Here is a 20,252-nt window from a genome sequence, read left to right as displayed (position 1 = left end):
CCTAACACATCTTAGTGTCTAGAGTCGATGTATATTACCATACTAGATCACACACAAAAATTCATCAAATTTGATTAGGTCTAGATACTCATTTTTTAATTTTTTAGATTTCCCGAAATTCAAAAATTGCAAATAAAATTGTATTCAAATTGTAATAAGTGTAGTCTAGAGAAGTTATATGGGGTATGAGTAATAAAAATTACACCTCTCACTCTCGATTTTCTATTATGACACACTTTGAGGAGTTAATAATGTGTTTTGGACCCTCAAAACCCACATTTCTTAAGTTTAGTGGAAATTGTGGCATTTAATTAGGCTAGAATTAAATAAAATAGAGAGAAATAAATATTCCATGTGACAGAATGTCTTGGAAATTATCCTAAGTCAAAGACTTGAGTCAACGGACATGTGGAAGATGACTGAGCAAACTGCATCACAAATGCACCATTATTTCATAAAATCGAATTTCCCAAAGATAAAGCAACAATTGCACATGTGGAAAATTAAATTTATTAGAGGAGTTCATGCACTAAAGGAATATTCTATGGTATATTTGCACTGAAGATTATGTGGGGCCTCATCTCACAGTGATCTCGGGTGCACTCCACTCTTGAGGATTACGAGTTTCACTTGGCCAGACTACAAGTTTCACATGGAGGAATCACGCAATTCCTAGGGACCTATTATAGAGCTATCATGGGATTATCTACATATGTGGCATCACTTAGTTCGAGTTTGCATTGGTTGACTGGAGTTATCACGATACTTGAATTCAATCATGGATGAGTTTACCAAGCCATATATGGAATTCAATTTCCCTTGTGGTTCACATATGGAATTCGATTTTGCTCTGGTGTCTCTATCTTCTCCACATCAAACTTGACTTATCTTTCTTTGGGATTTGCTCCAAGTTCAGTTCTCATATGCATTCTTCCTTGGGATTTTCTCCCAACTCTATATATAATGAGGCTATGTGCTCTCATATTGTATCATCTTATGAGCTATTGGGCTTGAGGAAACTCTATCATTTTGTACTTACATACTTTCTTAATATAATCAAGACTTTGGGGCTATCTAGCTAATGTCCTCTTGGCGTTATGAGGTGATGTCCTTTCATGTTATTACTAATGTGTTTAATTTCTTTTGCATATTGAATTAATATTAGTTTATACTTGTCATTTTGTTTGGATTGATGTGTGCAAGCTATCTTGCACATATCATTGATTTAGAGTAGTATGGTAGGGATAAGCTTGCCAATTCATTTTAGGAGTAATGTTTGGTTTATCTTATTCATTATATTGCTCTAATCTTGTGCAAACTAATACGTATTCAAGTGTGTAGGAAAGATCTTTTGTATTGTGTGCAGGAATCCATCTGGAAGTGAAAGAAATATCAATTAAATCAACTCACTCTTAGAGTCAAAACGATCCAAGACTCAACCATTTTTTCGCTCCAAGTCTTCCATCCAACGAAGAGCAAAAGGGAGTTTTCTTACTCTATAACTACTTGATCATCCATTTAAATTTAAAATACTTCTTTGATTCTAGCTCTTTCAAAGTTATATCTCCTATTCAAGAGTCATTTCCAAAGCTAAGCAAGTATGGGGGTTCACTCTCATTACTTGAGCTAGTATTTTGTATATTAAATTGTAGTTTAGTTTTGGTTTCTTTTTTCTAGTTTCACACTGATAATTGGTGTTTTTTTTTTTTGCTCATAGGCTTGAGCAATGGGTAGCAAGGAGCTTGAGGAGAAGTTTTGGGAAACTACTCACTCGTGTGTATGCAGGACCCCCTCACATTATCCAAAGACTAATTTCTAGGGAGGCCGTAAGCACTTGGGAGAGAGTTGCAAACTCATCTAGGCCTCGGGGATTTTGAGCCTTGTGAATCTTTTTTTGAGAGTTTTTTCCATCTTCAAGTTTGTTGTTATATTTTTTGGGGGAGAGAGTCTAGCTTTGTTAGATTCATGTCTTTGTAAAGATCTCTCTCATATTGTGGGCAGCCCTCTTAGAGGCATTTTTACCCGCTTTAAGTGCTAATAAAACATTAAAAAAAAATGTTTGAGGGAGCTTGGGATTTTTCACATGGCATCTCCCTCCCTCATTTAGAGGGGGGATTCTTGTGGGTGGACTAATTTTGCTTCTAGTTTTTCTTAATTTTCTAGCACTTAATTTCATTTTGTGCATGCTTAAAGTATTTAAATTCTCACATGCATAAGCTTCCAAGTTGTAAACTTGAGCAAATCTTATTTTATGTGTAAACACTCCATACTTTGACAAGTTTTATTTGTTTCATAATTTCTTCAACTATATGCTTCACTACTTGGTCAATTTATGCTATGTCATGGAAACTATTGGAGCACTATCATTTATTTGAAACAATTGTAGCTTAAAGTAATCTATTACATTTTACTTGCCTATTTTCCATTTAATGGTGCAAACACATATGAGCTCATTTACATTCTAGTCTCTCAAGTTCTGCAACTATCTTATTTCTCGTTGAAGCATTTGCATGTAGCGTTATTTTAAATTGGGAAATTAACACAATTTGCACTTCATCTAAACATTTTAGTATGGGAAGGCCCCAAGCCTCGTCAAAATTTAACCTCCAACATAAGTTGGTTGAAGTAGACATCTTAGGGACCCTCTACTCCTCTATTGACTCCTCACTGTGAGATCCATATCTTTGGCGAGGTTGAGGTCTAAGGATTGAAGAATTAAATTGTAATCATGTTGTAGAGATAATAAATAAAATTAACCAAGAGCACTTTCCATTACATTTACTTTACTTGTCTCTTGATGGTTTGAGTTTTCATATGCAAAGTCTATTCCAAAAGCAAGTATTGTAATCCTTTCAAACAAGTGTTTTCTTTTCATGCTTCAAGTCTAATTGCATATTGATGTCTTGGTTTAGCACTTCATTTCTTTTACATTTCCAAGTTAATTACTAATTGTTGGGTTTTGGCAAGATATGTTTCACATGTTTTGATTCATAAAGTTGATTATCTCAAAAGCATTTTTGTATCTTGCAATATCTTGTGCTAACAATCTTTTGTTTACATTTCAGAGTTACTTTGTTTTTTCTTTTGAGAGCATTGCATTTTACTTTGAGCAAATATATCTTTAAATTGTTGAGCAAATTCCTTATAAGGCACTGGTTTTATGGTTTTTCTCATGTTAATGATTGGCATTGTTATTTCAAGTTGTTCACATCATATTTGCTCATAAATCCTTAAAAATAATCCATTTTCACTATAATACTCTCCTAGAAACTCACATCTTTTAACTTAACTTTTCATTAGGGACCACCTCCCTTAGCTAACCTAGGAGATAGTTCAAACGGAGAGAGTCGAGATTAGTGTGACAGCCCCTTCTCTGAGTTCCCTGCCACCAACCACACCTTGTGGGGTTGAAGGTTTTTCTCACTAACTTGTAGGTAGGTGATAACACAATCTAAGGCAGATCCGCTAGATCAGATCCAAGTTATTGTAACTGTATTTTCTCAAGTGGGCCATTTTCCCAGGACAGGAACCCACGTAAGTTTGGATTTCTTAATGAAAAAATGGTTGGGCAGAAATCTTCATGTATCATTGTGATTCAGATTGTTATTTGCTTCCACTGAATATTTTTGTTACGAACCTAGATGTATGTTTATTCAGTGAATTTTTGCTAGGAATTAAATATCAGGTGTCGGGTTCAAGGAAATCTAACAACCTAAAGGAGAAAACAACAATTAATATGCATGAGAACTCTATGCTTAAACTAAAACATTGCTCCATAAGCTCAGAGACTTTGTGAATGACTCAATAAGGTAAAAGAATAAGACTATAATTCAAGCTCTGAAAATTAAAAAACACATATTTTCACCCCAAAAATATCCATGCCTTTTTTCTTATGTTCAGACTCTACAAATTAAAAAAATACAACAAATTTCACCCCAAAAAAATCAGTCTTTTTCCTTCTAAAGGGATATGTTTCTTAGTTTTTCATGTTGGTCATTGCTAGGAGATGGAGAGTTGGACATAAAGTATTTGGAACGACAGATCTTGAAGCCCTAGTTAAGGTCTTCTTAATGCATGTACAGTCGTTGTGGATCAGCCCTTAAGTTTGTTCCAACAGTGCGTGCTAGGGTACAGAAGTGGGGTCCATCATGAATGGTAGTAGGGCTGTTATGAAGTGTTGAGAAGAGGGCAGATTCAAGAGTTTTTAAAGGAGCTTCTCAAGGTGTGAACAACAAATATTTGTATGCCCTAGTTAAGGCTTCCCTCTAAGGTATGCTGCCACTAAAAGACTGCTCAGAAGGTTGATAAATTTGCTCAGGTTTTTTGTAAGTGAGAGAGAGCAGAGGGACCCTTAGAAGGAGACATATAGACAGGGAATAGTGGTCGTATTGCTCAGAGATTCTATGTATATGTCAGTCCTAAAGTAGATCATTTCTAGCCTCTAGTAACTGTACATTGTACAGAAGTGTGAATTTATGGGCAGAGTATATCGCTAATATAGTGAAGGGAAATATGGGTCAACATGGAGCAGTCTCAGTGGAAAGAGAGTTGCATTGAAGTAGTTGGAAAGGACTATTCTAAAGGACCTAGGACAATAAATTTGATGAGCCCTAGACCTGTGCAATTTGAGGAACAAATTGCAGAACAGAGGGAAGTAAGTTTGCAACCCTAGATCAGTCAAAGTGTTCACTATGTGTAGCTAGTTTGGAGGCCTTATAAGAGTGACAAGAGCAATAAGGAGCTTGTGTGCGAGATTTGAAGAACGAATTGCCTTGGGAATGCGCTAATGCGCTAGGAAATTGGGGCTAATTCCTAAGAAATAGGAGCAACCCATGCATTAGGAAATAGAGGCTTATTTCCTAGGATTTGTGCAAGGATTGAGGAGCTCATATAGGAAAGGAAAGAAGGGCAAAGGAGAGGCCAAGTCCAGTGAGAAGGACAAGAAGAAAGATCTAAGTAATATCAAGTGCTTCCATTGCCATGAGTTTGGGCACTATGCTTCTATGTGTCCTAATTAATAGTAGAAGGAGTCCAATAAGGATCATGTTGCTGCATTAGCAGTGGTAGATGTTTTTTCTGCCCGGTTCGAGAAAGATTTCTTATTGATTGCTTACATGGAAAGCTCAGCAGATAGCAGTATATGGTATATTGATTCGGGAGCGTCCTTCCACATGACCAGGAACAAGAAGAGTTTCAACCACCTGAAGAAGGACATGCAGTTTCAGATTGAGCTAGGAGATGATGGTCAGTATGTAACTAGAGGAGTTGGTACTATCAGTTTTCAAAGGATTCAGGTAATCCTTGTTAAAATTTGGGTACCAGAGAACAAGTGGTTCCCTAAGGCTTTGATCTTTGGCCTAGGGAAGAGTGTCCAAATTTATTTTTCATCTCCTAAAGTGACCTAAGTGGTAAAGTCAATTAATTTAAAAGTGACTTTATAAATGGTAAAGTTACATTCTAATTTAAAGGTGACTTTATTAAAGTCAATGAAGAATTAGAAAGTGAAAAAGTGACTATGGAAATAAAAGGCTAAGTGGGTCTTTATTTAAGTGGGTGAGTTAAAAAATAGGAAGTGAGAATTAAATGCACATTTATTCTCATCCCTAGATCTAAATGAATCTCAGCCATTAGATCTTAGGATAACCCAAGAGGTCATTTAGAGAGTAAAAGAAGAAGAGAAGAGGAAAAGATCATTCATTCTTTCATGAGCATTTGAGAGAAAGAGAAGAGAGAGCAAGGAGAAAATTTCTGAGCAGTGGGGAAGTGAAGGAGAGCAGCAAGAAGACATTTCAGCAAATCTAGGTAGCAGCATTTATAGGCACGCATCCCAAGGCAAAACTATATAGCAAGAGAAAGGCACGAAAATCAAGAAAGAGGGACAACGGCAAGGGCACAAATTTCGAGGCAAGTTTTGGGGACGTTTTTCGAGGTAGTTGTATTGCTGAAATCCGTATAGTTCGTACAGCAAGTTCTAGGCACATTTTCCGAGGCAGGCCGTACAGCGTTTAATGTTGTTTTATTGCTGGAAAATTTCTGTTTTGGTAGTTTGCTGATTGGCACGATTTTTGAGGTGGAGTTCAAGCACAAAAATCGAGATAAGTTGTAATTTGTGGTTGCCGGAATTTTTACTGTGTATTTCAGTGTCTATGTAAAGCATTTTCAGAAATAAAGAAGAGCTCTCAAACTGGTTTTCCCCAAGAGTTGTAGGGGGTTTTTCCAAGGTCACATTGACCAAAAATCATTGTGTTATTTTTTGTGTGTAGCTGTCATAATTTTGTTGTGTTTTATTTCTGCAATTTCAGCAGTTGTGAAATCTCTAAATTTGTGTTTTCAGAAAAATATTGTCATTTCCAGATTTTACAATTTTTATCATGCTTGGATTTAAAACTAAATGCATGGAGTGATAAGGATAACTGATAAATGAAGTGGGGGTTGAAATTTCTTCAAGGTAACAGAGCTTGATTGGCTAAAAAGTGTAGTTTGAGACAGCAAATTGAAAATTACAACAGGTTGATTTTTACACAGAAAACAGAAACCTTTACCACAAATTTAAAATTTCAGTTTGGTAGGACAGTGAAACATGTCTTTGGGTTTGAGAGTGGAAGAGAGGTTGGATGGGCAGAACAACTACAATGCATGGAAGGAGAGAATCCAGAGCATCTTTGAGGAAGCAGAAGTCTGGGGCATTATGGTAAATACCACACAGAACCCAATAGTAGTATCTGCTGACCCTGTATAGTTAGCAAAGTTTAACAAAAAGAATGCTAAGGCAAAAAGATTGATTCTAGAAAGAATCAAAGACCATGCCATTTCTCATGTGAGAGGAAAGACTTATGCACATGAGATGTGGACAGCCTTGACCAGTCTTTACCAAAGCTCAAATGAAAACAGAAAAATGGTCCTAAAGGAGAAACTGAAGGCCATTAAAATGGCTAAGACTGACAGTGCTACAGCATACCTCACAAAGATCACTTCAATGAGAGATGAGTTGGCAGCCGTAGGTGAGATCATTGCACCCACTAAGTTGGTGAGGATTGCTTTGAATGGTCTTCCTGAGACTTGGGAGAATTTTGTGGTTGGCATTGTTGCTCGGGAAAACCTTCCCGATTGGGAGAGGTTGTGGGATGATTGCATTCAGAATGAGATCAGAAAGAACCATCTTGGGGCAGCCAAACAGGTGGAGGAGGATGACAATGTGGCATTGTTAGCAAGAGGCAAGAAGGGCAGAGCAAAGAAGCAAGCTTCCAACAGTGGAGGCAAAGGCAAAGGTAAAGGCAAGCAACAAAACAAGGAGAAGGATTATTCCAAAGTCAAATGTTGGAATTGTCAAAAGTTGGGACACTATGTTGTTGTGTGTCCGGAGAAGAAGAACAAGAAAGGGAGAGACAAACCCATGACAGCTTTTGCAGAGATAGAGAGCTTCTCAGAGAGCTTTGATCGAGAGTTTGGGTTCATAGCTTGTGAGGCCACTAGTGCAGGATCACCTGCCATACTAGTTCAGAGGGAGTGTGCATTCCCCACTACTAGCAGAGCATCTTCTAGCATTTGGTATGTTGACAGTAGCGCTTCCCGCCACATGACATGAGTCAGAAAGTACTTCTCAGAGCTTTCAGAGGGTGATACTGATATGGAGGTAGTACTTGGTGATGACAGCATTGTTAGAGCAGTAGATGTGGGGGACACTGACATTTGATAGGGGACCCAAACCTCCCTTGAAAGTGTCAGATGTTCTATATGTGCCTCGAATGAAAAAGAACCTGATATCCGTCTCAGTACTTGAGGACAGAGGGTATGATGTGTTGTTCAGGAGAGGGCAGGTGCTTATATATCCTAGGGGAACTCCAACTTCTTTAACTAAAGAGATTGGTGTGCGCCATTCCAAGGTGTACAAGTTCTCATTCCAGCCCCTGATGGCATTGAGTAGCAGAACCCGAGACAGGATCGACAGCAGATCTAGCAATTTAGAGTTGTGTGAGATTTGGCACCGCAGGATGGGGCACATGTATCATGGGGCCTTCAGTACATTGCGGGAGATCACCATTGGTGTGCCAAATTTCAGTTATGATCACCTTGATGTATGCAAAGGATGTGCTATGGGGAAGTTTGCCAAATCCCCTTTTCCCAGCAGTGACAGCAGAGCGACCGGGATCCTTGACTTGATTCATACCGATGTGAGTGGTCGGATGTCTCATGTATCCTTGAGTGGCTATGAGTACTATGTTTTATTCATTGATGACCACTCCAAGAAGACCTAGATTTATTTCTTGAAGACCAAGAGTGAGGTCTTCAAGCGGTTTCAAGAGTTCAAAGCTCTTGTGGAGACCCAGACAGGTAGGAAGATCAAGGTCCTCAGGTCGGACAATGGAGGGGAGTATACCCTTGGTGAGTTTGTTGATTTTTGTGTTGAGGCAGGCATTAGAAGGGAGTTTACAATTCCTTACTACCCCCAGCAGAATGGGGTTGCAGAGAGGAAGAACAGATCCATTGCAGGGGCTGCCAAAGCCATGCTTCATGATCAGGGGTTACCTTTATTTTTGTGGGCAAAGGCCTGCAACACTGCTATGTACTTGCCGAACAGGAGTCCACATTGTGCCTTGGGAATGTGACTCCGGAGGAGGCTTTTTCTGGGAAGAAGCCTAATGTTGGGCACTTTCGTATCTTTGGATGCCTTACATATTCCTATGTCCCCAAGGAGAACAGGACCAAGCTAGAGCCCACTGCAGACAAGGGCATCTTTGTGGGTTATAGCGAGATCTCGAAAGCTTATCGGATTTATATTCCTGCGCAAAGGAAAGTGGTTGTCAGGCGAGATGTGAAGTTCAAGGAGGAGAGAGCTTTCAGGAGGTCACGGGAGTTAGAGTATCCAAAGTCGCCAGACCTTCAGGAGCAGCTGAGTCAGTCAAAGGGATCTAATGGTCAGGGATCAGGAGGTACATCGATTACAGTGTCAGGTCCATCAGTGAGTAGTGGCTCTCAGAGTCAAGTGGGTGGTTCTTCGGGCAGCATGCAGGGCAGTTCGCAGAGCAGTTCACAGGGTAGTCCACTAATGGATAGTTCGCACGGTACTTCAGCATCTATAGGCACAGATTCAGGCATGAGGTCAGTTGGCAGGCCTTCAGGGGTTCAGGCTTCTGATGATGATGAGGATTCTTTCACTCCGGTGGGAGAAGTATGCTCAGGGAAGAGGAAGCCCAAGTGACTTCAAGAGAAGTATGCTCAGGGAAGAGGAAGCCCAAGTGGCTTCAAGATACCTTGCGTGAGGCCACATCAATCACTGGGCCAAAGAGACAAGTTAGAGAGAGTAAACCACCTGAGCGGTTTTGTAGTTACATGGCATTGGTAACAAGAATTGTTAACTCTGAGCCTTCTAGTTATGAGGAGGCAACCAGCCAGCAAGTCTGGAGAGAGGCCGTGATGGAGGAGTATTCTTCTGTCATGAAGAACGATGTTTGGGAGGTATTGCCGAGGCCTGAAGGTAAATCAGTTGTTACTTCCAGATGGCTCTACAAGATAAAGCATGCTGTAGATGGCAGCATCGAGAAGTTCAAGGCTCAACTTGTGGCGTGAGGGTTCTCACAGGTAGAGGGAGTTGACTATGAGGAGACCTTCGCTCTCGTAGCTCGGTATACATCTATTCGCTCCATTATATCGATTGCAGCAGAGATGGGTTGGAAGATCCACCAGATGGATGTGAAGACCGCATTTCTCAATGGCTTCATTCAAGAGGAGGTTTATATTGAGCAGCCGCAGGGCTTTGAGGTGCATGGGAAGGAGTCCCATGTATGCAGATTGAAAAAGGCACTCTATGGCCTGAAGCAAGCTCCTAGAGCTTGGTACTCGAGGATTGATACATACTTGCAGCAGTTGGGTTTCACAAAGAGTGAGGCTGATCCGAACCTATACTTCATTGTGGTGGGTGAGGAGCCTCTCATTCTGGTGTTGTATGTTGATGACTTGATCATCACTGGTGCAGAGAGACTCATTGAGGGCTGTAAGAGAGATCTTACTTCAGAGTTTGAGATGAAGGATATCGGCTTGATGCATTATTTTCTGGGATTAGAGGTGTGGCAGGAGGAGGGGCATTTCTTCCTGGGACAAGGGAAGTACATTGTGGATATTCTTAGCAGATTTCACATGGAGGACTGCAAACCCATGTCTACACCTATGATCACTAACTGGAAGAAGCTTCATGCTTCTGATTTCGAGTTGGTTTGACAGTTGATTGGTTGTTTGATGTATTTGGTCAACGGTCGACCAGATATATGTTTTGCAGTTAACACTATGAGTCAGTTCATGTGTGAGCCTAGGAGAGTGCACTGGGTGGTTGCAAAACACATTCTTCGTTACTTGCAGGGGACTGTGGATTTTGGTCTGGATTATAGACAGGATGATGGAGTGAGACAAGCAGGGTACACAGATTCAGATCGGGCAGTTGTGCTTCAAATAGGAAGAGTACTTCCGGATTCTGTTTTGGGTTGGGTTCGACAGTTGTGTCGTGGATCAACCGGAAACAACAGTCAGTTGCATTGAGCTCAGCTGAGGCAGAGTATATGGTTGCCAATTTGGCTAGTTGTGAGGCCATATGGCTTCGCAAGATGTTGTTTGGTCTATTTGGTCAGGCATTGAGACCTTCAGTGATTTACTGTGATAATCAGAGTTGCATAAAACTCACAGAGAATCCAACTTTTCATGACAGGTCAAAGCATATTGAGATCAAGTATCACTTCATTAGAGACTATGTCCAAAAGGGAGTTGTCAAGTTTGAGTACGTTTCCACAAATGAGCAGGTAGCAGGCATTTTCACCAAAGCCTTACCACGGGGCAAGCATGTCTACTTCAAACACAAGATGGGAGTGGTGAGAAACACTTTCCTCGGTAAGAGGGAGTGTTAAAATTTGGGTACCAGAAGACAAGTGGTTCCCTAAGGCTTTGATCTTTGGCCTAGGGAAAAGTGTCCAAATTTATTTTTTACTTTTCTCCTAAAGTGACTTTATAAGTGGTAAAGTCAATTTAATTTAAAAGTGACTTCATAAGTGGTAAAGTTACATTCTAATTTATAAGTGACTTTATAAGTGGTAAAGCTACATTCTAATTTAAAGGTGACTTTATTAAAGTCAATGAAGAATTAGAAAGTGAAAAAGTAACTATAGAAATAAAAAGCTAAGTGGGTCTATATTTAAGTGGGTGAGTTAAAAAATAGAAAGTGAAAATTAAATGCACATTTATTCTCATCCCTAGATCTAAATGAATATCAGCCATTAGATCTTAGGGTAACCCAAGAGGTTATTTAGAGAGTAAAAGGAGAAGAGAAGAGGAAAAGATCTTTCATTCTTTCATGAGCATTTGAGAGAAAGAGAAGAGATAGTAAGGAGAAAATTTCTGAGCAGTGAGGAAGTGAAGGAGAGTAGCAAGAAGACATTTCAGCAAATCTAGGCAGCAGCATTTATTGGCACGCATCCCAAGGCAAAACCGTACAGCAAGAGAAAGGCACAGAAATCGAGAAAGAGGGACAGCAACAAGGGCACGAATTTCAGGGCAAGTTTAGGGCACGATTTTCGAGGCACCATTTTGCTGAAATCCATACAGTTCATAGTACGTACAACAAGTTTTGTGCACATTTTTCAAGGCAGGTCATACATCATTTAATGTTGTTTTATTGCTGGAAAATTTCTATTTTGGTTCTTTGTTGATTGGCAAGATTTTCGAGGTGGAGTTCAAGCACGGAAATCGAGATAAGTTGTAATTTGTGGTTGCTGGAATTTTTAATGTGTATTTCAATTTCTCTGTAAAAGCATTTTCAAAAATAAAGAACTCTCAAACTAGTTTTCCCCAAGAGTTGTAGGGGGTTTTTCTAGGGTCAAATTGACCAAAAATCACTGTGTTATTTTCTGTGTGTGGTTATCATAATTTTGTTGTGTTTTATTTCTGCAATTTCAGCAGTTGTGAAATCTCTAAATTTGTGTTTTCAAAAAAATATTGTCGTTTTCAAAAAAATATTGTCATTTCCAGATTTTAGAATTTTTATCATGCTTGGATTTAAAACTAAATGCATGGAGTGATAAGGATAACTGATAACCGGAGTGGGGGTTGAAATTTCTTCAATCCTCTTCATCTCAGAGATGTTCTCTATGCTCCAGGATTGAGGCAGAATCTTTTTTTGGTAGCTACCCTTGAGGACAAGAGATATGATATCATATTCAGCAGAGGCAACGTGTACCTCTGGCACTTAGCTTCTAGATGTAAGAAGCAGATAGGTGTGAGGGTGAAGAATCTCTACAAGTTGCAGGTAGAGACAGATGCAACTTGAGCAGCAAGGCAGGGAGAGCTCAGAGTAGAGAAGTGGTGGTTGAGCGAGAGCAAGATAGAACTCTCAAGAGGGAGCCTCAGACAGTATCTCAATTTGAGTCTAAGCTAGTTGGCATAAGGGCTAGCCAGCAGGATAATGAGAAGCATAGCCCAAGGCAAGTGGAGGCGGCCACTCAATTAGAGACTTCCAGTATAGGGAGAGTTCGAGCCAAGTGAGCAGAAGATTTGTTTAAGGGGGATCAAGAGAGTTGGATCTTCTAGTATCACTTTCAACCAATGGAAGCAGCCACAGAGGCATACAGGGTACATGGCACTTATGACTGAAGTAATGGACTCATTGAACATGGTGGGAAAGAGCAGGTCTTCAAATCAGGTTCCGCATAAGAAAGCAGGGAAGTCTTTTAGTTCAAAGGGAGTAGCTGCAGTAACAGAGAACATGGTAGTGTCAGAAATAGATCCAAGTGGACAAGGTTCTTCCAAAAGCACCTTCCTCGCTAAGAGGGAGTGTTGAAAATGGTAGCGAGAAAGGGCTCCTTTATTTAAGCCTTGATCAAAGGGACCTTAACGAGTTCTTCCTTAGCATGCCCGAGTTCATATAAGTTAGGAACCAATTCCTATAAGTTAGGAACCAATTCCTATAAGTTAGGAATCAATTCCTAGTTAGGAGCTAATTCCTATAAGTTAGGACGAATTCCTAAGATTTAAGATGAGTCCCTACAAATTAGGATGAGTTCCTATAATTTAGGATTAGTTCCTAAAAGTTAGGATGAGTTATGAAGCAGTTAACTAATGTGCAAAAGTGGAAGGCCAAGTTTATTGTCTTCTAGTGCGAGTTAATGTGGGAAATAGACAAGTGATTGAATCTCAAGTTCTAGAATTGAGATGATACCAGTTGCATGAGTTAGTTAACTCAATTAACTCAATCAATCACAAAAGCACTTTCCTAAAATTAGAACTTGCTAACTTTAGCCATTCGAATTGCATTAAAACTTAAAAGGAGGATGAAGGCACAGATTTGATCACTGTCTTGTGAGCACAAGTTGGTGAGGCAAGACAATAGATCTCACAGGTTTGTGAGAAGGTTGCACAGGTTTATATGTGGAGCTTGTAAGAGAAAGAGGTGCCAAGGGTAGCTTGTGTGCAAGATTGGAGAGAGGAATTTCCTTGAGAATTGCGCAAGAATTTGGGAGCAACCTATGCACAAGGAATTAGGTGGAAATCGAGGAGCAAATCAAAGGTCTTGCAAGGTGTGTTCCAGCTTAGTACAAGCAGAGAGAATCAAAAATAAGAGAAAGGTGTGCCAAGAGTAGCTTGTGCGCAATATTGGAGAGAGGAATTTCATTGGGAATTGCGGAAGACTTTAGGAGCAACCTATGCGCAAGGAATTAAGTGGAAATCAAGGAGCAAATCAGAGCTCTTGCAAGGAGTGTTTCAGCTTAGTACAAGCAGAGAGAAATAAATTGTATTCTCTATTGGAACCTATGTCACAGGGTTCGGCGAACCTGAAGGTTCAGGTTCAAAATTCGTCGAACCTGAAATTTGTTTTGAAATTCGTTCAGGTTCGCCGAACCTGAAAGTCGAACCTGATCGGCGAACCTGAACGAATTCGAACCTAATCGAACCTGATCGAACTTGAAAATCGAACCTGAAAAATCGAATTTGAAGATCGAACCTGAACGTACTTTAAGGCAAATTTCAGCGGTTTTTTTGAGGTTCGATGGTTTTTTTTTGGCAGTTTTGGGTCGCACACCGGTTTTCTTCATCGCTTCCCAGCCTGTTTCTCATTCCGTTTCCAATTATGTGTTAATAATTTCATTGTTGCGGCTGCCTAGCTGTTTCTCATTCCGTTTCTGTTCCCGTTGTCATTCCCATTCCCCCATTGGGACTACATTTATACACCACCATTCTTTTTTCTATGCATGAAATATGCAGGGAGGGGAGTGGCCCGTGGCCTGTGGCCCGTGGGTACACGTTGCTTATCCGCCAAAACTCTGTAGTCATTTTTCTTGTTCTGTTTTGTTTCTCGTTATGTAACATGTTTATGTTTCCCGTCTCTGGTAACCGTAAAGTAGATTTCTTATCCTCCAAAACTCAATTTTACAGTCGTGTTGTATCATTGTATGTTGTAGCCTGTGACTCGTGAGGGAAGTGGTTCACGTTTCTTATTCCCCAACGCCCTTGAAGTCCTGTTTCTGGTTCTGTCAGTGTTCACTGTAGCCCTGGTAGATTTGGATGAAAATCCACACATTTAGATTTGCTTTTTCTTAGAAATTTGTTATCGGAAATTTAGTATTTTACATGTATGGAAAAACCTCAGCCCTGGCCCCTACCCAGAAGGTTCTTCCAGCCTTGAACCAGGACAGGAGCCTCGTTTTTGGAGGAAACTTGCGTACCCTAAATAGCTTGCATTTTTTTGTGCCATTTATGTTAGTTATCATTGATCAACTTATCATTGAGAAGGCATTCCGAAAGCTAGGTTAACATCTTTTGAACTCTCAAAATCGCTTTAATTTCATTTGTAAATACTAGTTTATTCCATTTGGAAATACTCTTTTATGAAACAAGGGTGGGAGCTTCATTTTGAAGGAAACTTGGGCATCCTGATTCCCATATACCTGGAAATTTTATGTCATTTATGTTAGTTGTCAACTTGTACCTTGATGTTGTCTCTCAATTGATATGAAACTCTAACTGGCCTCTGTTTTGGTTTTCATATTCAACATTCATCTCATTTTTCCCAAGTTGTGAGCAAGATGTAACATTATCAACAAATTTATTCTGCACTTGCTTCTCAGTTTTCATATTCACACTGATATTTTTAACTTTTTGCTATAACATACCATTGTCTTCTCTATCTACCACATCTTCAGTCTTATTTACAAATTACAGGGGGGGCAGCCTCTTTGTCAATAAGATCATCTTCCACTGTGTCTAAAACCCAAAGATGCTACAATTTTGGGCAATTGCAAACAATCTTCTCCAACTCCCTGCTACCCATAAGTTATAACAGCATCGTTGAAGTTCAGCTCCATTAAGTTATTGCAAACAGAATAGATTGTTGGCAGATACTCAAGAATAACTTCCCAAAATCCTGACAAATACTGTTTATGGATCGATTTTGAATTTTCTATTATTTTGTCATATATATATATATATATATTGAAAAATATGTATAGTCGAACCTAATGCCGAACCTCATTCGAACCTGATCGGAAAATTCGAACCTGAATCGAACCTAATCATTGTCGAACTCGAATTCGAACTCGAACTGAGTGACATAGATTGGAACAAGTTGTATTTGTAAGAGATCTATTGCTCAAATTTCTTCAATAAAAATCTCAATCAAAGTAGAGGGTTTTCCCAATTGGCTTCCCTAGAAAATTTTGTGCCTTGACTATTTGATGGTGTGTTTATTATTGTTTCTATTCCATTGCAAAATCTAGTAGAGAAATTATGTGTCTATATGAAAAGAAAGTAGTTTTCAGATTGTTCATATTAGTAGTTGCAAAATTTCATGGATTTTCTACACTGATAACCCAGGACCCCACACTTCAGAACCATATCGGACAAAGGGACGAACCAGAGTATTCAGGAGTGACATCTTGGACGATATGTCCTGGAAGTGGTACTAGAAACAATGTCTTTCAAGAAGAGCAAGGGAACCATATCCTTTGTTGACTTGGGGCTATGGTGCATGATGTAGCTGAACCAGGGGCTTGTGAATAATTACCAAGTAGGTGTATGTACAAGTGATCACAATTTCCTCTCCTTTGAAAAAGAGATGTTGATCAAAGAGTGTCATTTTGGTAGAAATTGATGAACTTACATTCAGGACCATTACTCTATTCTCCTCTAAGACAGGATTCACTAGTGAGCATCTCTGTTTGGTGATTGCATTTATCTAGTTCACATCTTCTTTATTGGGACTTGGAAATGCTTCAGAGTTTCTGCCTTGTTTTCCATCTAGAACATCAAGTGTATGTTTGTTTTTGAGCCATGTGAGGTAAATCCCAAATTTGTGGCCAAAGGTGCTTTGTTGATTAATGATGCTCAAGCTTTAGAGTAGCTCGTTCTGATTTTAATTCACCATCAGTAGCTTTATGGAAGAGGATATGAGGTCCATCATATATACATTTTCACTTGTTGGTTTGTGGCTTGTAAATATTTCTCCATAAATACAACACATATTTTTCAAAATAAAAACGAAAAAAGTTAGAATTTTCAGTTTAGAAACTCTGAAAAAAGGGAGCCTCAATTTCTAGTGTGGGAATCCTAACCCTGATTTAGTCAGCATGTAATATTTTGTATATTTAATACAAATTCTCTAATTTACGAGCCAAAAAACAAAGGTGGAAGGATCTCCTAATACAAAATTCCTTGTGCCAAGATAATGATACCTTTCAGCAATATTCTTCACTTACTTGCCTCTTTGGAACAATCCATCTTAAGAGGTAGGAGCTAATGGTGGTTAATATGTGTTTTAATGTGCACAATTGTGAACAAGGAGAACGGTGTGGGAGTTTGAAGAGGGCAGATAAGCTTGAATCTGCTCATTACAATATCTTAATGCTGAAACACAACGTTATCATTATTTATAAATTGCCAAAAGCAATTACATGGATATGGACTCTTCCTCAGAGTTCCTCCCCAGGGTGGTCATTTCCGTGGAGAAAGATCTCCTCCAAGGGCAAGGAAAAGGCTCTAATTATCTTTATCTAAAAGGCAGGTTCCAAAATCCCCATTAGGTTACAAAGCAAATTGCAGCTGGATTCTTTTCTTTCTTCTATAAATTTGACTTCTCTTCTTCAAATTGAGATATGTGTCTCAGCGAAGCTTCCAGGTAGCATCGATTGCAATTTTATTCTGAATAATGAATTTTAAGTCATTAGACTGTATTTAATAGGTCACAAAGGCATGATAAAGCATCCTGACAAACCTCCAATTACGAGGGTATATATATATATATTCCAAAATCCCTATAGGTTACAAAGCAAAATGCAGCTGGATTCCTTTATTTCTTCTATAATTTTGACTTATCTTCTTCAAATTCAGATATGTGTCTTAACGAAGCTTCCAGGTAGCATCGAATGCAGTTTTAGTCTCAAATAATGAATATTAAGTCATTAGACTGTATTTAATAGGTCATTCAAGCATGGCACATCCTAACAAATCTCCAATTACGAGGGCATATACAATTTTAGTCTCAAATAATGAATACTAAGTCATTGGAGTTGTTTCAAGTAAGACTTTTTAGAGTTTACAGTAGATTTCTGGTTGGAATCTGATAAAAAAAATTGTGGTCATATCTTAATTTGTGTTGTTTAAATTGGTTTTTTAATTACATATATGCATTCAGCACCCTGAAAACTCTTTGGGGTCATATCTTCATTTGTGTTGTTTAAATTGGTTTTTTAATAACGTATATGGATTCAGCACCCTGAAAACTCTTTGGACTGTTTGGACAGTTCAATTGTGCAGAATTCAACTGTCAATCCTGTGATTTCAATGAATCAGTACCGAATTTTAAACAAATTAGATCGGAAAATAAACCGGAAAACTTTTTAAAAGCTTGCACTTAAAAACAGCTACCCAAATAATTAGGCTGTATTAATATTAATAGTTCATTCAAGTATGGTAATACATCCTGACAAATCTCCAATTACGAGGGTATATATATATATATATATAAAAGAACGCTATTCCATCCAGTAAAAAGCTCCGAAGGATTCTTATTTTTTCGTTACATTTGACAACATCATAATATTATAACCAGGTATCCATCAGTTTATCAAAATGAGGTTTTGTTAACAAAATTTGCGATTCAATGGAAAACGTCAAAGTATGTCAAAATGCATATATGAGGCATTGGCAATTTGAGATGATTTTTCCAAAATGACAAGCTGAAGAAAACAAAAAAACAGGCGCTAACTTTATCAATTAAATGGGGAACGAATTTACGAACTTACAGGCATATCACACAAAGGAAGAACTCGCTATCATTATCCGCATCCGTGGCCATTGAAGGACAAGATATTGGACCTTCTATATTTCTGTCCATGTCGATATTATTTTCCGCCAAAGTATCCGAGGCCGCAACTTCCTCCTCCTTCGGCTCATCAATTCCATCCATTCTGCTGATATCGAAATTATCCATCTGTTAATCGATCAAGGACGCACGATGTTTCACAATTGAAGATGCCCTGTTGCTCTCTCGAAACATCTTGAAGTAATCTGAGAGTAATTAAACTATGCGCCTGTCGTGTGCGACTCCGCTCCCCTCCCCTTTTGTCGGTTAACGAGTTTAAAAAATAAAAATAAAAACCAGAAAAAAATTGCCGGTCAGATCTCCGAGATGAAATAACAAAACAAAATAAAGACAAAGGGGTATCTTAAATTATTCTTAAAGAGAAAAAGGTTAAATAAAATAAAGAGAAAGGGGTATTTTAAATTATTTTGAAAGAGAAAAATTAAAATAAAAATAAGAATAAAGAAAGTATTTTAAATTATTTTGAAAGAGGAAAAAATGGAATATTTAAATTATTTAGAAAAAAATATATATATAAAAGATATAATTTGTGAATATTTATTGCGTAGATTAGTTAGTTTGAGTGGGGTGAGTTTTTCTATATAGTTGGTTAAAAAAAAAAAAACTTTTTGTTGGTTGATAAGTAAAAATAAAAAAAAATTATAGTTCAAATCTAGGAGATGATATGAGAAAACAAAATAAAGGCAAAGGAGTATTCTAAATTATTCTGTGGCCTTTTAAGAAAAAAAAAAAAGGTAAAATAAAATAAAGACAAAGGAGTATTTTAAATTATTTTGAAAAAGAAAAAGGCAAAATAAAAGTAATGAAAGTATTTTAAATTATTTTAAAAGAGTTAAAAAAAAAAAAACCAAAAACAAAAACATTTCAAAGAGAAAAAAAATTATAAAGTAAATAATTTAGAAATATTTATGAGGGGTAGATTAGTTGGTTAAAAACTTTTGTTGGTTGATAAGTAAAAATAAATAAATTTTATAGTTCAGATTGGGAGACGATATAAGAAAACAAAATAAAGGCAAAGGAGTATTCTAAATTATTCTCTAGCCTTCTAAGAGAAAAAAAGGTAAAATAAAATAAAGACAAAGGAGTATTTTAAATTATTTTGAAAAAGAAAAAGGTAAAATAAAAATAAAGAAAGTATTTTAAATTATTTTGAAAGAGTAAAAAAAAAAAACATTTCAAAGAGAAAAAATAAATAATAAAATAAATAATTTATAAATATTTATGAGGGGTAGATTAGTTGGTTTGAGTAGGGTTGAGTTCTCGAGAGGAGTTTCCAGTTCAAATTTAGTGGAGAGGGGTTGATGATGGAAGTCACCTTTGGGGAAATTAAATTATTCCAAAAAGCATCTAAGTTCAATAGATCTTTTCACGATCGAGTCATAACATCCACTAGTGAGTAGATTGTTCTTCCATTTAGCATCTACGAGTGAGTGGTCATAGCATCCACTAATGAGTAGATTGTTCTTCCATTTAGCATCTACGAGTGAGTGGTCATTCTTTTGTGGAATAGATGGGTTAACACTAACTAGCTTCCTAATTACAAACCCAAAAAAAACTAAAAGACATAGAGAGCCTTTTAAATTATTAAAAAAATAAAAAGAGTATCTAAAATTATTCAAATATATATATGACAAAGTACTTTTGAAAAATCAAAAGAGATGAAATATAAAATATGCCATTGAATTTGATTAAAATTCTATACAAATATATGTGAGAAGACTACTCTCTATACTCTCTCTTAATATTTGAAGTTGAGAAGATATGAATAATATAGTATAACAATATATTTTGCTCCTTTGATGGTTGATAAGTTCTATTTGTTTCTTTTTATCATCATGTATAATAGAGTGGTAAAATAAGAGGTCTCAAATGGGGTTGAATCTAAAGATATGTAACCTTT

The 20,252-nt window shown here is 37.7% G+C and overlaps 1 protein-coding gene across 2 annotated transcripts in view; it reads right to left on the bottom strand.

Annotated features, from left to right (window-relative positions):
• The window catches only part of LOC149250232 (E3 ubiquitin-protein ligase PRT1-like), a 155,608-nt gene extending 136,932 nt beyond the window's left edge, over window positions 1-18,676 (bottom strand). The window contains exon 1 of one of the 2 annotated variants that reach the window (XM_089458979.1): window positions 18,273-18,676. In XM_089458979.1, coding sequence (XP_089315105.1) covers window positions 18,273-18,460 — 188 coding nt within the window. In that variant the 5' untranslated portion in view covers window positions 18,461-18,676. The remainder of the gene's footprint in view (window positions 1-18,272) is intronic. The other variant, XM_089458978.1, reaches the window with a different exon arrangement.
• Between the last annotated feature and the right edge of the window lie 1,576 nt (window positions 18,677-20,252).

Source organism: Pinus tabuliformis, chromosome 7 (genome assembly GCF_031772625.1).
Source record: "Pinus tabuliformis cultivar Carrire ecotype Pingquan chromosome 7, CPIR1, whole genome shotgun sequence".
In the NCBI taxonomy this organism is placed as follows: domain Eukaryota; kingdom Viridiplantae; phylum Streptophyta; class Pinopsida; order Pinales; family Pinaceae; genus Pinus; species Pinus tabuliformis.
The sequence above is the reverse complement of the archived record's forward strand: the minus strand, read 5'-3'. Positions and strand labels throughout refer to the sequence as shown.